Here is an 18,381-nt window from a genome sequence, read left to right on the forward strand (position 1 = left end):
TCATGTTCTTGTCAAATGTTGTAGCGTGACAATAATTCTTTTTCCTCACATCTGTGTTGTGACAAAAAGGCAGATAGATAAACACACAGCAGGAGTGTCATTTGAGGCCACATGGCTCAACTGCAAGCATATTTGTTTCTCAGATGAAATTGCAGTAAAAACCCAGAGCTCCCAAGCAAATGGCAGGATAACAATGTGTCTTGTGAAACTGAATATCAATGAAGCGGTCGGGGGACAAGCCAAACACCCTGAGCAGCAACTCATTTTTACGAGGCATAAGGGAAAAGGAAGCTTTTCTTTCCAGTGAAAATCGATGCAATAAAAATTAAAAGCACAATATCACAATTAATGATTCATCACTAAGATGAAGCAACTACAAAAAAAAGAAATCAACCCCTAATGCCACAATTGCAACCCAATACCCCATTGCATTATGGGGAAAAAGCAACTTTACCTAATATGGTCAAACAATTTCTCTAAACGAGCTCTCAACTGCCCATAATTTATTGAATAATCGATCAGTTGTCGATGAATCATTTCATTGTTCCACCTGTAATTTGCCCTGCGATGTAGTAGCCCGGTGAAAAATAAATGTTTTTGAGGTCTATTTGTCGAATCTCATAGTGAGTCAAAATGTGATCGATTCATTCCAAAGTATTCTATAAAATATTCTTTATATTTTTATATTGATTAATGAAATAATCGGAACAAATGTTATTTGGCATTAAATGTGAATCTTAAAAAAACATTGTTTTTCCTGATTGCTGCTTATTAACTCATTATTGTTGATTTGATTTAAACAAACAAACAAGAGTGGTTGCTGTTGCGCCCACCAACTTTTTTGGGGGTGGGGGGGAATGATCGAGTTTGGTCTTTGCTTTCCAAATTAAAGCAGACGTCTGCAAAATTAACGCAAACGATAATCACTCTGCTATCATAAAAAATTACAGAAATCAGAGAGTAATGACTCTTGAGAGGCTGAAAACAGGGGATTTGGGCCATTTTTAAGTTAAGCAATGGCTCTAAATGATTACTTGGTTTGTTAAAATAGTTGTCGATTTATGTGAATAATTTTGACACCTCTACCGCGTGCATGTGTGCGTGCGTGCGCATGCGTGCGTGTGTGTGTGCAGGAATGCTCTTAGCTGCATCACACGCCATACATTTGCTCTAATTATGTCGAGGCCCATCAGAGTTCCCATGACCAGTGGTCAATCATCTAATGTTCGCCGCGCGTGAAATCATCGAACCCGAATGTGAAATAAACACGCGCGGACATCAAGCGAACACTCGTGGCGGCACACACTGTATGATACATGGACACTGAAATGAATATAAAGTGGCCATTCATGCATGTCCCACCGTGCATGTCTGCCTTTGTGTGCTCGCATGTCCTAATAGGCAATGGCCTTTCGGATTATGTCTCGCTGCGTCTGCTCCTTTATATCGCAAATTTGATTCAGAGTGACAGGGGTCAGAGGGCAATTGGCTGGGATCAGAGGTCATGACCCTCATTGACCCCTGCTGTCAACTTGAGGCCAATAAGAATGGCCGTACTCGGAGGGCATACTTGCGCGGAAGTCTGCCACGCTGTGATTGGCGAGATAGTTTTCCTTTTGGATGTATATATTATTCTTCGGGATTCTGACGCCTGACTGTCAGGCTGTCGGGCTCACGCCACACCCCAGAGGTCGACATTTTCAGTCAAAAGTATGACTTGAACTCTGGGAAGTAGAGCTACATCCACCCAGACCCCTGCCACGGAAACCTCCGTAGGCAGTATTGTTTCTGCTCACACCATATCAACATTATACAGGAGTTCAGAACAATCAAAGTCAACCATAATGTTTTTAAAACACTTAATATTCTAACCAGTGTTGATGGTAGTTGTCATGGGTCAAATCCCTCAATTTATGCTTGGGAGTGTATGCATTTGGATTTAAGGGTTGGGGAGGAAGCGGTGTTGGGAGGGGAGGGGGTTAGATCTACGAGGCCTTCGACCCATCACTCACACCCACTCACAAATTATGCTGGCACGGCTACTGTTGCCACGGCAACTTTCCCAGGAGTCAGGGTGGAGCGGCTGGAGCTGTTGAGTTCCACGACTGAGTCAGTAGCGCGTACGGCCGTGGAGTGTGTGTTTGCAGGGTAGAGGAAAGAATGTATTCATTCTGAATAAGCCATTCATGGTGGCGAGCTCAAGATGGGAGCCATTTGACCGGGCTAAATTGTTGACAAGAATCTGTTGGTTTAGGATAAAGAGTGCCAGACGGATTGGAACCGGGCAGACAGATTTGGCTTGTCAGACTCAAAGGTCTACATGAATTCATTAATTTGCGAAGGACTCTCGGACACTAGTAGGATGTTTGAAATTAGAAAGATGTGTCTGCCTAATTGTAGATACACTGGCATCTCTTAATATGTACATTTGTAATTCAGTATGTTGAGAGAGTCCGATGGAGATTGATATTCATGTCAATACATAAAATGAAATGTGCATTTCTTAATTCAGGTCCGAGAAAAGATACAGTTAAATACTTTATTGTTCCCCAATTTTAGCCTATGTACACTGTCAACACACATGAACACACACGTTATGTTTCAATATGTCATTTACCAACATGTATTTGTCTGTATACTGTAAATATTGTAGCTGTGCAGTATATATGTGATCTGAAATATACCATTTATTTGGACGGAATATCCATCCATCCATTTGCTGGTCCGCTTTATCCTCACAAGGGTCACAGAGAGGTGCTGGAGCCTATCCCAGCTGTCTTCGGGCAGTAGGTGGGGGACACCCTGAAGCGGTTGCCAGCCAATCGCAGGGCACACAGAGACCAACAACCATCCGTGCTCACACTCACACCTAGGGACAATTTAGATCGTTCAATCAGCATGTCATGCATGTTTTTGGGAACGTGGGAGGAAACCGGAGTACCAGTAGAAAACCCACACAGGCACAGGGAGCACATGTAAACTCCACACAGAAAGGCAAGAGCCGGAATCGAACCCTGCACCTCTGCAATGTGCGGCCGGCGTGCTAACCAGTCGTCACCGCGCCGCCTGCATTGGAATATCTGAACATACTTTGTTAAGGAACACCATTCATTCTCCAATTTGTTCCCGATTTCAAAATAATTGTTGTCATTGGTAATACAGAAGAAATCATCTGCTCCCTGTCCAACTCTATGAAACCTGTAACTGTGCGGATCATGGTTAGCATTTTTAACTGTCGTACGAGTATCATTGAGCACGGCACAGCACAGTGTGTTCGTCCACCAACCCATTATTTGTGGACGTTGAGCAATGCCAGGGAGACAAGAGCAAGAAATCGTGGCACATCAAAGATGGCAGAGCACTGGACATAGGACTGGAATACGTACAGTAACATTAGCTTGAAATGAAACGTAGCAAAGCTAACCATCACATGTTTAATCTCCTCCTCCGTATCACAAGTAAAATATTTGATATAATTGTGACAAATACTTGTTCGACAGCCGCAGCCTATTTAACACGCAAAAAAAAACAAAAACAAAAGCTGACTGCTTGGCAACTCTTGCAGGCAAAGTTGCGTCGTGCTACCGTGAACCCTGCCCCGCCTTACCCTAAGGTGTGCGCTGTGAAAAGCACGTCAAGTGTGTTCAGTGCCTTGAATGGTACGACGTAAATACAAAAAGCCTGTCTAATGAAAATGATGACAGCATATAGTGTTACAAAGGTGATTTGAGCAATCTTGTCACAAATATAAAAGCAACATAACACAGTTAGTTTTTGTGCTAGCTGAAATGAGCTCTTGTCAGATACATTGACATCTTGCGCCAAAAAAAAAAAAAGTCTCCACAAGTAAGATTAAAAGTTCTTGCGTGATTGAGTGCCAGAAATGTTGGTCCAATTCGGATTCACATGACCTCAGTGGCATTCACATTCGGGGGTTTCACTGTAATTTATATACAGTTGTGAATGTTGCCAAAGCCGTTCTCAGTGACACATAGCGTCAATAAACAGGACATTTTTAGAGGATTTTTGATGGATTGAGTGGCGTCAGGTTTTTTTTTTTTTGTGGCCCACTAGATCCAATTGGGATGTTGTGGATGTTTCCACTGCACAAGTGGTTTCAGGTTCAGTTAAACAGAGCTTTTATATCAAACAAAGCAAGGTCACGCTGCTCTTGTGGCATGTGCGCTTGTAATTCAGATGACTTGCCGGATGCTTGCATATGCAGATCCAGTCTGGTTCCTTGGGACAAGGCTGGCTTTCATAAATGCTCTGCCTTCAAGTGGAAATGTGAAACTGTACTTTGGCTTTTGCTCTGCTCATTGTCACCAATAGAAAAAAACGCATCCTCCAACTGACAAACTCTCTGAAAACACGACCCAACGTTCACAAAATCGACGTTTAATTCCAAAAAAACCCCAAAAGAAAACCAGATGCACATTAAGTACCCAAGCTTGTTTGGCGATTTCATGTTTAGGTGTGAAACACGCTAACTCGCTGACATGACGAAATATTCCACCTCTCCGATGACAAAATGTCTCCGAGGGAGAAGGTCTGCTTGAGCGTCATCATTTTGGATGAAAATCAAATCCCTTTACAAGGTTAATGTATAACTTATGACCATTTCCAAGGTGGTTATGTTCATTACAATTTGTTTGGGAGGGGTTGGAGGGTGGGGATTGCGCAATGCTACTGAAATGTTTTCCAAGTAACACTGTGTGGCAGTGGGGAATACACCATTAAAATAAATGGCCACTTTGGGTGTGGATTCTTTGGGTAACATTGAAACAAAGGGCCCTTTTTCGATTTTCTTTTCTCTCGCTCTCTTTCTCTCTCTGTTGTTTTTTGTTCTGAAAATAATCCTTCTAATTACCGATACAATAAGAGAGAGATCGTTAGGGACAAAATATCCATTTTCATCCTTCTTAGTTGGATGAAGCTTTTGTGGGTAACCTTGCAAACGTTTGATATGATGTTAAAAGTGAACAAAAAAAGAACCACAATCCCATTTTTCATGCTGTCGAGTCACCCTCTGAGTGTAATGAACCTGAAATCTGCATGAAATTGAGCAATTTACCCCTCGGACCATTCGCCCGAAGTACCTGGTGAGTTTTTTTCCCATTGAACTGAAGCACCGCATGTGCTTTCTTGTTTTTCTTTCATCTCTCCATTTTACCAGTCATCGCCTCTTCCTGTTGTGTTTCCTGATTAGTATATTTCCATCACTTTTCTCCTCAGCGTCTCTCAGGTTGGTACAACATAGTAACTGTGTAGAATGTCAATAGCCCCTGCCCAGATTTGTAATTTCATTTAATTGTAGCTATTAACTCTGCTAAAGATGAGTGGTATTGTTTTGGTTGTTTGTTAGCGTGCTCGCACACCTGTTGCTCAACATCTCTTTCCTTTTGCTTCAAGGGTGCTTGTGTGAAGCATATGACCGTTTATCCTCAGTCAAGCGCTCTCGAGTACGCTTATTTTCCTTTTTTTTTTCAGAGCTTTGTTCATCTCTCTCTGTAATATGATTAATTTCCCAATCATGCCCCATCATAATTTCATTCCCACCCCTCTTTCTGTCTTTCTCGCTTTGTCTGTTCCTCACAGTCAACCTGTCTTCTTTGTCCTCCCTCACCCATCAACTATCCAATTTATCATCCTGTCACACACACACCCACACACCCACACACACACACACACACACACACACACACACACACACACACATTTACGTTGTTTCTTAATCAGCCTTGATCATCTCCACCCATCCTCTTCAATCCACTGACCTGTGCATCACTTTGTGCTCTGTTATCACTCGACGCCGTGACTCATTATCGCCACGCAGTCGGTCTTTGGCTTTCAATCCTCCTCTATGCCTATCGTGCCCATCGCCACTCTCTCCTTCGCAATCACCTCCTGTCATCTCTCATTTTCCATCCACCCAGCTCATCGCCATCCATCACTGTTTCATCATCATGTCCATCAGGTTTGCTTTTTGTCCGCCTTTCCCCTCGGCCACTCTTCCCTCCTTCATCTGTCCATCCCCACGTCACGTTTTGGCATTCTTATCTCCGAACGGCCTTATGGCTATCAGACCGTTTTCATCTCGCTGTCACTTTTTCCTCTGTGTCGGCCCCTCCCAATTTTTTTAATTTATTATTATTTTTTTTAATCTTACCTTCCTGCTGTACCCCCTCCTCCTCTGCCTCTTTCCCTTGACCTGTGCGCGACTGAATTTCACTCACATTAATGAGCACAATGACAAAAGGGCCACATACAGTTTTTTTTTGTTGTTGTTGTTTTTTAATAATAGAATTGAATCACTGAGGACAATGACCATTTCCCAAGCTTGGTTCAATCACGTAATAGGCAATAGAAAATAGAGGACTCCCGCAGGTTCTGATTGTTGCTTCTGTGAGTGACAAAATTACAGCGCAGCTAGAAAGAGTAAACAAACCCACATGGGCTCGCAGCTTGTAGCTGCTTAATTGGACTGCATTGTGGAACTTTGTCAATGCGCCATGTTAGACACTGTGATCGATTTGGCGAGGAACCAGACAAAAAAAATAAAACAAGATTCAGTGAGTTCCATGTTTATGTTTTGAGAATAGTACCAGTTGTGTCAAGAAAGTGTTGGGACAATGCAGAATACATGTAGATGGTTAACCTGCAAAAGATGACTGAATCTTTTCCAGGTGTAAGGATTTTGTCCTTTTTCTTTTTTTACCACCCCCCCAAACCCCCCACCCCCGCCATCCTTTGCTCTAAATGACAACAATCTCCTTCCTACAATGTAACCTGCACACACAATTCGTTACAGGATGCCCTCTTTAACTTTCAATTTAGTGTAAAGAGATAGCTAGTATGATATGAATACATTAAACCAATTTTGGAGTTAGAAAAGAAAAGTCTGAAAAATTTCTCTCTTCTTTGCGACAAAATCCATGCAATTGTACGTTGGGATCTTGGCATACCATTTTGTATGAATCCAAATGAGAGCAGTTTGACCTTTGCAGCCCAGACATCTGCTTGACGATCCTTTTTCTTGGAGAACCTGAGGCATTTTTGGATCAATATTTAATCCTTTTCGATGTTGGCGGTATGCCCTGAGGGTGTCCATCGACAAAGAAGCCCAGGTTGTCTGGAAGAGGGGGGACATTTTAGAAATTGTCCTCTTCAAATGCAATCAAGAGAAACAAAGGTATAGCCGATTATTTGGTGGTAACACTTCTTGAGACATTCTCGAATGGAAAATGAGTGAATTACGGGAACTTTTGGTTGTACAAATTGGATCCCTCAACGTGATCGCTGTATGTGTTTGTCGAGGAATCCGCCGTAATTGCTTCATACTTTGTGCGTCCCCACAGAAGTTCCATGAGCACATAGTGGACAAAAATCATTTGAACTACTTGTCATTACGCTGTAAAAACAATATTCCAAAAACTTGCATGGCAGGTGATTTGAACACTCTAAAATGTCCCTAAGGGGGATTCTGAGCACGAACGGTTGTTTGTCTGTGTGTGCCCCGCGATTGGTTGGCACCCATTTCACGGTGTACCCCACATTTTTCTACCACGTAGGGCAGTTCACTTCAGCTCGCCATATAATTTGGATCTTTCAAGCCTCATCTGGCTGCATATACGTACTGAACTCAATTGAATTTGACTACAGTATATCTTGGTGCAAATTTACAAGGACCTCGACTTGACTTTATTTGATCAAACCTTTTCCAGGTCGTATCCAAAGTACAAAGCATTTGAACTGGCTGTTAAAAAGAACCATGTGTGTAACTGGATAGATGTTTCAGGCTCTCACTGTCATGTTGGAATTTGGAGTGTATGCATAGGCAGGCACGTACATGCACTTATCGAGCTTGAATACATTTTGTTTTAAATCACTTGCTAGCTGAATGCAATAATGGACAGGCAATGCTAGCAGATGGTGGGCGAGCAGTTGATCTCCAGCACTTTAGCTCTCAGAGTTGACATGTCAAGACAGCTGTATGAAGATACTGTAGTTAAAGCCTTTTGTGTTTTCTGTTATTCAATATTGTTTCCCGGTGTATCAGAAACCCATTTAAATCTATAATTTAACTTATACTGTAGTTCCTTAAATCATTTATTCAGCTGCAAAGAGTTGCAGGCATTTAATGAAAAGACGAAAGTTGACAGAAAATTATGAGAGGATAGGTGAATACATCACCATCAGCACTCGCTGATTGTGTTGTTGCTTGAAAGTAATCTGGCGGACTCAACGATGGCAACCGACAAAATGTCTCCAGTTTGGCTGCATCGAAACCATTGTGCTTGATGCTTATTCGGTCTTCCCTCGATAGAACTGATCCAGAATGGGCGCCTGCTGACGCTGCCCCTGGAGGCGGGAGACCTGCACTCCCTGCTGCCCGACGAAGATGGAATGCATCTTTATGTGGCTATGAAAGATAACTTGCTGTCCACCAGCATGGATGACATAACGCAGAACCCCCGCAAGGTAGGTGTTTACCTTGCAATGTATGGTGATGCACATACGAACATGCACGCCGACCACAGATTTAGATATTTGGGGCACGAGTTTTATATACAGCACACATGCATTTGGGTGTAAAATGGGCACATCTTGATTTTTGGGAATTTGGCAGACCGCACTGCACCATGTTTGGGGCGTTCCAGCAAACCAAGGGCATTTTCTATTACACCTCCACCCCAGCGCAGCTGACAATTTGGTGGCATAAAGTAGACGCATAAATATTTAGACCAGCTAAAAGCAGGTCTAAGTTGCGGTGCAAGTGGTGAGACGCGATTTTCGTAGATTTGATCGAGATACTGCGAGACAGATTCTGAGATCTGTGGAGGTCTGTGGTGGATTTCAGGATCACACATGGACACATGATCGGCAGGGTAAGGCACTTTCCAAGTGCCCATTTCACAGCAGCCAACTTTAATTCACCCGCAAGTGGAGATCTTGCAAGTCCTTTTAGACGTACTTTGCGTGTCAATCTCTTGCATGGATTCTAACGAGTCAGTTTATTCTTCTACCAATGCACCTCTACTGCGCTGGATTTTAAAGGAATAAGAGGAACTGCTTCCATTTGCTGGAAGGCAAGTTTACTCCCACAACGTTGCAAACACCAATTGCCACCTGCGCATTTCTACGAAAATATCAAAAGAAAGAAAACTGCACCCAAGAGCACAGTTATACCGCACTTTGCGCTAGACTTGTGCCAGCTATGAAAATAAGGGCCTATGGGTCGGGTCTGGCTAATAAACCACCTTAGAAAAAAAATCTTGTTTCCTCATTCCACATGCAGGTACTCATAAAAACAGCATGATGAATTCTAGCATTTTACACATTTTCATCCCTCCAGCTTGGCCCATTAGCCATATTTGTGTGCGGTAATGTTAATATTTGATAAAAGAATGATCTCTGACCAAAGCAGTAACCGGTGTCAAGGAAGTACTGTACATAAGTGATAATGTACATCTCAACCGCTCGGAGATCTTTGGGTTGGAGAGGATTTGGCCCTCTCCCAAGTTGTCAGCCTTCACCGCATGCATGTGTTATGTATATGTGTTTTTTCTCTTCTGAGTGGCTGTTAAAAAACTCAAGCGAACAAACAACAGTGGTCTTCTTATTGTTGTTTTTACAGTTTGCAAAGGCAACGTATATTGCACCACCCTCAATTATCCGTAAACCCTCCATTTTGAAGGGACATGTCGTAAGCTGTGTTTAAAATGATATGAAGTGTTTCGGTATCATAGTTTGTGGAAAAGACATTGTTGAAACTATTAATATGATCAATTATTTGATTTGTTTGTTTTTTTTTACACCAAGGCCACCAGTTAATTGCTCCATGGCTCTATGCATACACTACATGGACAAAAGTATTGGGGCCCAGGGGGGGAAATTCAAAGCTTTTGACAAGATTGTGGCATGCTTTTGAAGTTCCTCCACAGCAAAATCACTTGATCTCGTTCCACGCCTTGTTTTGCACAGGCGGACAGCAGCCCCTCCCAAAAATTGTCCCCTTAGAAAACAATGTCCAACACGGTGTGCTACGTGAATAACTAGCTGGGATTTAAAGCCCGTCTTTTGATTTCTTCACCAAGGAATTGGTTACAGAAGGTGTCGCAACACGTTTCCACCAATAATCCCTTTACTGGCAGTGTTATGAAGTCGAGAACAATTACAGAAAACGAGTTGTACTTTTGCGGAGACATCGTGTTTTGTTTCAAATCAACATGTAGAAGGAGGAGAATCTGGCAACCGATGGTCGAAAGCTGTGCACATTTTGCTTGTTTGTTTATTTTTCTACAAAAGTAATCACTGAAGTTATTGATTTTTTTTTTCACAATTTCATGGCAATAATTTCAATTTGAGCGAGTTGTTAGACACCAAAACCAGATGTCTGAAACACCCTGCGGCAGGATGTGCTGAGTGAGCCCTTCCTTTTCCTAACCGGGATGGTGAAGATCACGTTTCTTTTTCTGCCTCTCTCTCTGGCTCCACTAACATCCGAGTCCTCAAACGTTTGTCATGAAATCAATTTGGAAAGGATTTATGGCTGGACTGAGTACTCATGAACATAAACACTTTGGCCCGAAACTAGTTGTAAGGAGACCCCTTGTCAGTTGTACGTGTGTCAATACTTAAGTTTTATGCTTGAGCTTTAACATGCGGATGGACGCGATGATGGCTCCGCCAGAACTGTCAGGATGTGTTGAGGGTCACAGCAAGGACAGAGACAGCGCTGCGCTGTCGCATAAAATCAATGCTTACATCAGTGAGAAGCGCATTCAGGCAAAGGGCCAAGCAACTAAGCAGGTAGGTGGACGAACAGCCAAGAGTGAGCTGACCAGCCAACCAGTCTGTCTGCCAGGCATCCAGCCAGCGCCAGGATAGATAGTCACATCCAAGACATAACTCAACTCTGTGCCGGCGAAAGGCTCATGTGCCATATTTATAGTCTGTTTATAAGATGTTCCAACTTGTCTGCGGCATTTTTTTCCTTCCCTCCCATGTGGTGGTACAACCCCGCTGCGTTGCCAGGTTGTCATCATGATCGTTTATTTTTCTCTGCTAACTTATGCAGCCTTTTCATCTTTTCAGGTCTCGATGTGATCGTTACAGTTTCTTATCACTAGATCTGAAGTTCATCACACATGTTGGCAATTTTCGGTGTTTACATGCAAAGCCGACAGTTTTAGATGTTTATTCGTTCAAGGATATTGCCATCAAACTTTAGAAAAAAAAATCAGCACATGAATCATCGATTCAGCTTCCAATCTGCTTATCCTCATGAGGGTCGTGGGCCTGCCGGAGACTATCCCAGCTGGCTTCGGCAGGACGCGAAGCCAGCTGAACTGGTTGCCAGCCAATCACAGGGCACACAGAGACAAGCAATCATCCACGTTCACACTCACATCGAGGGACAATTTAGTGTTCCATTAACCTGCCACTACAAGTTTTTGGAATGCGGGAGGAAACCGGAGTACCCTGAGAAAACCCACGCAGGCACGGGGAGAACATGCAAACCCCACACAGGAAGGCCAAAGCCGGAATCGAACCCTGCACTTTTGCACACTGTGAGACTGACATGCTATCTAGTCGCACACCGTGCCGCCCACATGAATCATACCGTAGAAAATAATCAATATGGTTAACAAAAACTAAACATGAATTCCTTATGTTTTATACATGGTAACTTATGTACAGTATGATTAACTATTTGGGCCATTTTAACCTCTACTAGATCCTGAAATTTTAATTCTTGACTCTTTTTTCGGATTCCGACTTGACTCATCGTCAATCGAAGCAACCCCTCTCATTCCCTTTCAATGCAGAAAAGGGACACTGGTCCTTGACACTGCGGAAGAAGAGAATAAATTGGTTTGCTCGTCTCCCGCAGCAGGTCATGGCAGGTAAAGTACATTTACAAGGAACTGCAAGCAGACCTCCATGTGAGGATGATCAAAAAACTGGCTCGGGAGATCACAGATCTTTGAAGGAGGCACTTCCACTCAGATTATACTTGTCCGTGTGTAACCACCTCTGCACCCTCCATAGATGCGCTGTGGCCAGTAGGACGGTTTGAAAAATTACATAATAAAAATGATAGTAATAGTGTGTCAAATGAATTGATTTCTGGAATGATTCAAAGAGTTCACTGCACACTGTTGTCTTTATTAATCAAATACGATGACATCCACCACACCTGTCCGTGAAGCTCAAAGGCTGCCTGCCCCACGTTCAAATTCACCAACATTGTGTTTCACTACCTGCACCAACTAGTTAGATCCGATTCCAGCAGTTGTAAAGATTAGTCTGCTTTAAGCACCAAATTGTCAGGATTGTGAAGCACAAAAAAGTGGCCTTGTTATGCCGGAATGCCCAACATTGCTCATTTCCATAAACAAAATTCCCAAACAAGCGCATCCAGGCTTGTGTTGGCATAAAAATCAGGATCCGCTAGTTTTTACACTCGAGTGTAGCTGAATACAGAGTCTAGAATCTAGTCTAGAATAAAAAGCCCCCAGTGTGCATTGACAGTCACTTCCCCACAAAGAGGTACATTTCCATTAAATGGTATTTTGGCAAGCGGCCCGGTGGTCTAGTGGTTAGCGCGTCGACCTCACAGTGCAGAGGTGCCGGGTTCGATTCCGGCTCCGGCCTTCCTGTGTGGAGTTTGCATGTTCTCCCCGTGCCTGTGTGGGTTTTCTCTGGGTATTCTGGTTTCCTCCCGCATTTCTGGCAGGCTGATTGAACACTCGAAATTGTCCCTAGGCGTGAGTGTGAGTGCGGATGGTTGTTCGTCTCTGTGCCCTGCGATTGGCTGGCAACCGGCTCAGGTTGTCCCTTGCCTACTGCCCGAAGACAGCTGGGATAGGCTCCAGCACGCCCCACGACCCTTATGAGGATAAAGCGGATCGGAAAATGGATGGATGGTATTTTGGCATGGTGAGAATCCTTTGGCGGTGGTCCATGCTGGTTCCTGCCAGTGTGTGGTATGTGGCGATAAGGCTGACTGTGGTTTCTAATCTAATCGGCTATCCATCAGGCAGTGCTGCAGTGACTACATCAGGGAGCCATTACTTGACATCCAAGATTGTTTCCTGACGGCACCCTCACTTGTTATGACATCACTTTTGTCGAGTACTTTATCAGTTACAGTGACTGAGTTTTTAAGTTTTAAAAGTCGATGAGCATCTTCAATGGCCTTGTTCATTTTCAACCCACGATCAAAATTTTATGAGTTTCATACATGGATGCCAGTCAGTTATCAACAGTTATCATGTGTTGCGATAAAAGAGGAAAGAAAGGGAATTGTAGACTTTTGTGTGGATAAGCTTTCTTGTGAAAACAAGTTTGGCAAAACTTTGGCACCCGGGCCAAAATGCTTATGCTGTGCTTTTGTCGGAATGCAGACAAAATTAAATGTGCCTCCCTTGCCTCTGTTGCGTCCAAGAAAATCATTTTATCAATGACTTAAACTTTGAACGGGTCCCAAAGAAATACACTATCGGGTTCTTTAAAATCTTCGCGTGACATTCTTCCTTTCGATTAAACAACAATGCCACCATACACTTACTTGTCAGTCAAGTCCAATTTGGAACACAGTCAAGTCACATTTCATCACAAGGTAATTAATGTGCTTCACATAATTAACATTTAAAGGCATTTGGAAACAAAAGAATTGATAACATAACTTTAAAAGCAAAGGGGGAAAACACGCATACGGAAGAATGAAAGAGTTTGGAAAAAAATACATAGAAATGCTTTCAAAGACCAATAATCATAGATATGAGGTAAAAAGCATTTTTTTAAACCTGGATTTAAAAGCATTTACACTTGAGGCTGCCTGCAGTTCTGTTGGCAGTTTATTCCATTTGAGTGCAGCATAACGTTGAAATGCCGATGTACCATGTTCACTTTGAAATCTGGACTCCACTAATTGAACTGTGAAGCTGACTTCAGAACGTTTCTGGGTTTATATCCAATAAGCATTTCTTTAATTATCCAAGATCCAAACCCTTCAGTGATTGATGGACCAGTAGTAGAATTTAAAAACCTGTTCTACAGCTGACTGGGGGCCCGTGTAAAGCCTCTTGGCCTGGAGTAAAATGTTCTCATCTCTTTGCTCTGTTCAGAACCAAATTGCAGCATTCTGATGCTCTTTTGATGGAGTCCAGTCAGAAGACTATTCCAATAATCAAGTCTACTGAGGATAAAAGCACGGATAAGCTTCTTCTGGTCTGTTTGGAGCATGCAACCCTTCAATCCGGATATGTTTTTCAACCGATAAAGGGCTTTAGTGCTTGATTCAATATGACTGCTGAAAATCGAATCCGAGCAAAGACACTATCGATATTTTTGCTTGTGGTGTCAGCACTTTATTACCAAGCTGTCAATTTTTTCAATTGGAGCCCACATACTCTTATGTGTGCGTGCGTTGACAACTTTAACCCTGTCAGGGACAGCGGTTACTACAGTGGACAGCTTATCATGTTGTCAGTTTACAGGTTATCATTATTGGTGCATGAAAGGGTTAATCAAAGATTTTTCGATTCGTCAGAAGTGAGTTACGCTGGTAACTACAGCCCATCCTTGAATCCACCAAAACACAAGACTGCTCTAATCCCATTATGAGTTGCGCATGGTGCTCAAAACAGTGCCAAGCCAAATTGGGAGAATCTTGATGTGTTTATTCATGGGTAATACCTGAAGTAATTGTACATTCTAAATAATTGCAATGGCTCAATTAGTCAGTGCAGTCAGTTAATCGGCCGATTAATTAGTCGTCAGGCTGGTTGCCACGGTAACAGCCCTGCCTCTTCTCCTCCTGACCTCTTTCTTCTAGATTAGTGTTCCACTCATGCCGACTCGCCTCCTCATAAAGCACCTGCCACTGCCAGATCCCCGTTAAATGAAATGTTAAGCGAGCAGTGAAAGCGGTCGTTAAATCTCACTTTCTCTCTGACTCTCTCCAGTTGCATTGGCCTGCCAGTCCAGACCGGGTCCAAGAATGTCTAATGGCTGGAAAGGATCCAGAGGTGAATCAGCATACCCAAACACACTCACAGACGTCCGTATTACTTACTATTTGTTGTATACATGTCAACGCAGATATAGATCTGTGACAGGAATCAGTTGAGAGATTTTTCATCTTTTCACCGAACTATAAATCAAACAGTCAAAAGTTTATTTTATTCCGGGAAGCAAAACAGCTCTCAAAAACAGCCCTCGCGCAACTCTAGGGAATTAAAAACAGGTGTTGCTCCTCCTCACTTTAAATCCCCTGTTTGCGTGAGTTGAAACCTGAACTTGCATTGCTGTCAAACAGAGAAACACATGCTATTTGGATGATAAGATATTCATTTTTAGAACAACAGTTCAAACAGTTTTGAACAGATCGACATTATGTGACTTTCTCGATCCAGATGGAGTGTGCGAACTTCCTACGGGTCCTGCAGCCCTTCAACAAGACTCACCTGTATGTGTGTGGCACAGGGGCCTTCAACCCAAGGTGTGCTTTTATAGCGACCGGCGTCTTCCGACAGGTATGACTGCAAACACACGGTTGTGGTATTATTACAGTTGTGCGAATTTGTTGTGCCACGCCCAAAAACATTTTGTGGATTTTTTCGGGCCGCATGTTATTGGAAAAACATGCCATATCCCACAGGTGTCAAACTCAAGATCTGGCCCGCCACATCATTTTATGTGGCCAGATTCACCATGACACCACCTGGGCCACAACTGAGACCTGTTATCAGCTGGCCTAAAGTTTAGTCTCCTTTCAACATGTCAAAGAAAATACCTTTAGTATGCCAGAGCACCTAGCATGGCCCAAATTCTACTAAATTCCCAAACACAACACAACGCAACAACATCAAGATCCGCCAGTTTTTAGCAACCTAGTACAGGAGCGCTGTCTATGAGAATACAGCTCTAAATGGTTTCTTCTTGTGTCATGATTGTGTGCGCGTGTGTGTGTGTGTGTGTGTATGTGTGTGTGTGTGTGTGTTCCTATTTCCAGCAATGGCCCCTATGCACAGGCCTATCAGGCTGTGTGACTGTAGTGTCTGCCCCTATGGCATGCATGGACCAGAGTCCATCCAGTCTAACTATTCTGTGAATAAAAAAAATTAACGTCCCATTTTTTAAAATTTGAATGTAACCTTCATCCCGTTGGGTGTTTGAATCTCGCCGATAAATACCTTTTGATACGTATCGTGATACGGATCGATCGAACGTTACATTTTAAAGTATTGTAATTTTTTCGGTTTGATTCCAAGGGATTAAGATTGGATGAGATAAGGTATGGCACAGTTTGAGAGGGCGATGAGTTTCTTATTGAAAGTAGACAATCAGTTTGCAAATATGAAACAACTTTTTCTATTTCTGTTAATTTAACCAATTTTAGGGAAATAATGTGTTTGTAGCTTTTGTCATGTTTATCGACAGGTAAAAACATTCACTCGAAATGATATGAATGGTGTGAAAAAAATATGAGGTTCAAATCCGTGCCACTTGTGTGACCGTGTGGTCAAGGAAACCGTGTGTGTGTGTGTCATGGACCAGCTAATCCCATGAAAGGCCATGCAAGATCAGAGCAGGTGTCCAGACATGCTGCTTAGAGGAACTGGTGGCGCTGGCTGGTTTAAGACTGGACTTAACACATTTTAAAATCCCTCCACTTAGCCTACTAACCCCCAATTTGCCATTTACTAGCATGTGGGAATTGCGAGTGTGTGTCTGTGTGCGAGTGTGTGTGTGTGTGTGTGTGTTGGATGAATAAGGGAAAAAAACTGATTAGCAAGTTCCAGAAAAAAAAACTCTCATTCATAGAGTAGATTTAATACAAATACTCTGTTTGGGTGTCCAGTCAGGATACCAGACCCTCTCCTACAGCCAAACAGAATGCGGAAAGGGCAAATGTCCGTATGACCCTTTTCAGAAAACAGCATCGGCAATCGTCGGTAAGTTGGCGTCTCTCACCACAACGGCGATGTTTGGAGTAGAGATTGAAAAAAATTTGGTGGGTGAGAGCTGAAGTCTTTCTCTTGTGTTGTGTAGATGGTGAGCTGTATGCTGGCATTACTTCAGACTTCATGAGCAGAGACTCTGCCTTCTTCCGTAGTCTTGGCAACCGGCATGTCATCCGCACCGAGCAATACGACTCCACATGGCTGCAGGGTAAGAGCAAAACATATTTTAAGTCGCGACCGTATGTTTCCTACGTATGCATCTTACCTTTCGTTTTGGGGGAGGAAGTCAGGAAATATTGTCGTCGATTCAATGTCATTCAAAAAGAACATGAACCGTTTCCTTGGGATTGTCCTTATCGTAGACTCCTGATTGTTTTGATCGATTTAGAGTATATCATAAAGAACTGGAGGTTTCTTGATGCGATTCTTGAGGTCATTTAGTTCTATTTTATTTTTTTGTTCTGATTTATGCTTATTTTTATTTTTTTATTTTTATGTCACTATTCAGGTGTGATGGCGGAAGGGTTCGATTCCAAATCCGGCCTTCCTATGTGGTGTATGCATGTTCTCCCCGTGCCTTCGTGGGTTTTCTCCGGGTATTCCGGATTCCCCCCCCCACATTCTAAAAACATGCGTGGCAGGTTAATGGAACACTCTAAATTGTCCCGAGTCATGAGTGTGACCGTGTATGGTTGTTAATGTGTGCTCTGCGATTGGCTGGCAACTAGTTCAGGGTGTCCCCCGCCTACTGCCCGAAAACAGCTGCGATAGGCTCCAGCACGCCCGTGTCCCTCGTGGGAATGTTCAAGTGTGATATAAATACTGCACAGAAGTTATTCCGCTTCATTTCAGTTGACATATAAGTCACTTCATCGATCATTAGTGATCGTTTTTGCTGACTTTTTCCAGAAATGCTAATCGTCAGGCTTCCGATTGGCAAAGGAGCCACACAGTTATGCCTTCCCACCTGTTGCTTTGTTACTCACCTGAAATTGTCGACAATGTAGACAGTACACATATACAGGAAAGTAATGTGTGGACATAACATAGCAAAAAGTACAAAATATCCCAGCAGAATTTTTTTTTAAATGGCCACAGTAAGTAGAAAAGTTCCACACGCCAACAATCATGCTAGACTAATGTTTGCGGTTGTTGGTCAACAGTAATATCGTGGCACATCTACCGTTTGTATTTTTTATTGTTTTTAATCCAGCCAATGTCGAGTAAACAATGATGAAAATAGTAAGCATTGTACAATGTTATACCTGAGTGACGCTACCAATGGGATTGAATCGATGTCAAACCATCCCCTGAATGCTGATCGGTGTATTGCGGTCGTCTGCTGCGGCTGATACGAGATACAGTACAAGATGATTTTCTGCTGTGCATAAGATGAGCTTGTGTC

At 42.9% G+C, this 18,381-nt stretch overlaps 1 protein-coding gene across 1 annotated transcript in view; it reads left to right on the top strand.

The window, feature by feature from the left end:
• sema3h (sema domain, immunoglobulin domain (Ig), short basic domain, secreted, (semaphorin) 3H) overlaps nucleotides 1-18,381 on the top strand; it is a 56,100-nt gene that overhangs the window by 13,388 nt on the left and 24,331 nt on the right. The window contains exons 2-6 of the mRNA XM_086108181.1: nucleotides 8,327-8,481; nucleotides 14,976-15,038; nucleotides 15,426-15,545; nucleotides 16,874-16,967; nucleotides 17,065-17,184. Coding sequence (XP_085964307.1) covers nucleotides 8,327-8,481; nucleotides 14,976-15,038; nucleotides 15,426-15,545; nucleotides 16,874-16,967; nucleotides 17,065-17,184 — 552 coding nt within the window. The remainder of the gene's footprint in view (nucleotides 1-8,326; nucleotides 8,482-14,975; nucleotides 15,039-15,425; nucleotides 15,546-16,873; nucleotides 16,968-17,064; nucleotides 17,185-18,381) is intronic.

This window comes from Hippocampus guttulatus, chromosome 1, assembly GCF_054856545.1.
Source record: "Hippocampus guttulatus isolate MCC_2025c chromosome 1, RoL_Hgut_1.0, whole genome shotgun sequence".
NCBI lineage: Eukaryota > Metazoa > Chordata > Actinopteri > Syngnathiformes > Syngnathidae > Hippocampus > Hippocampus guttulatus.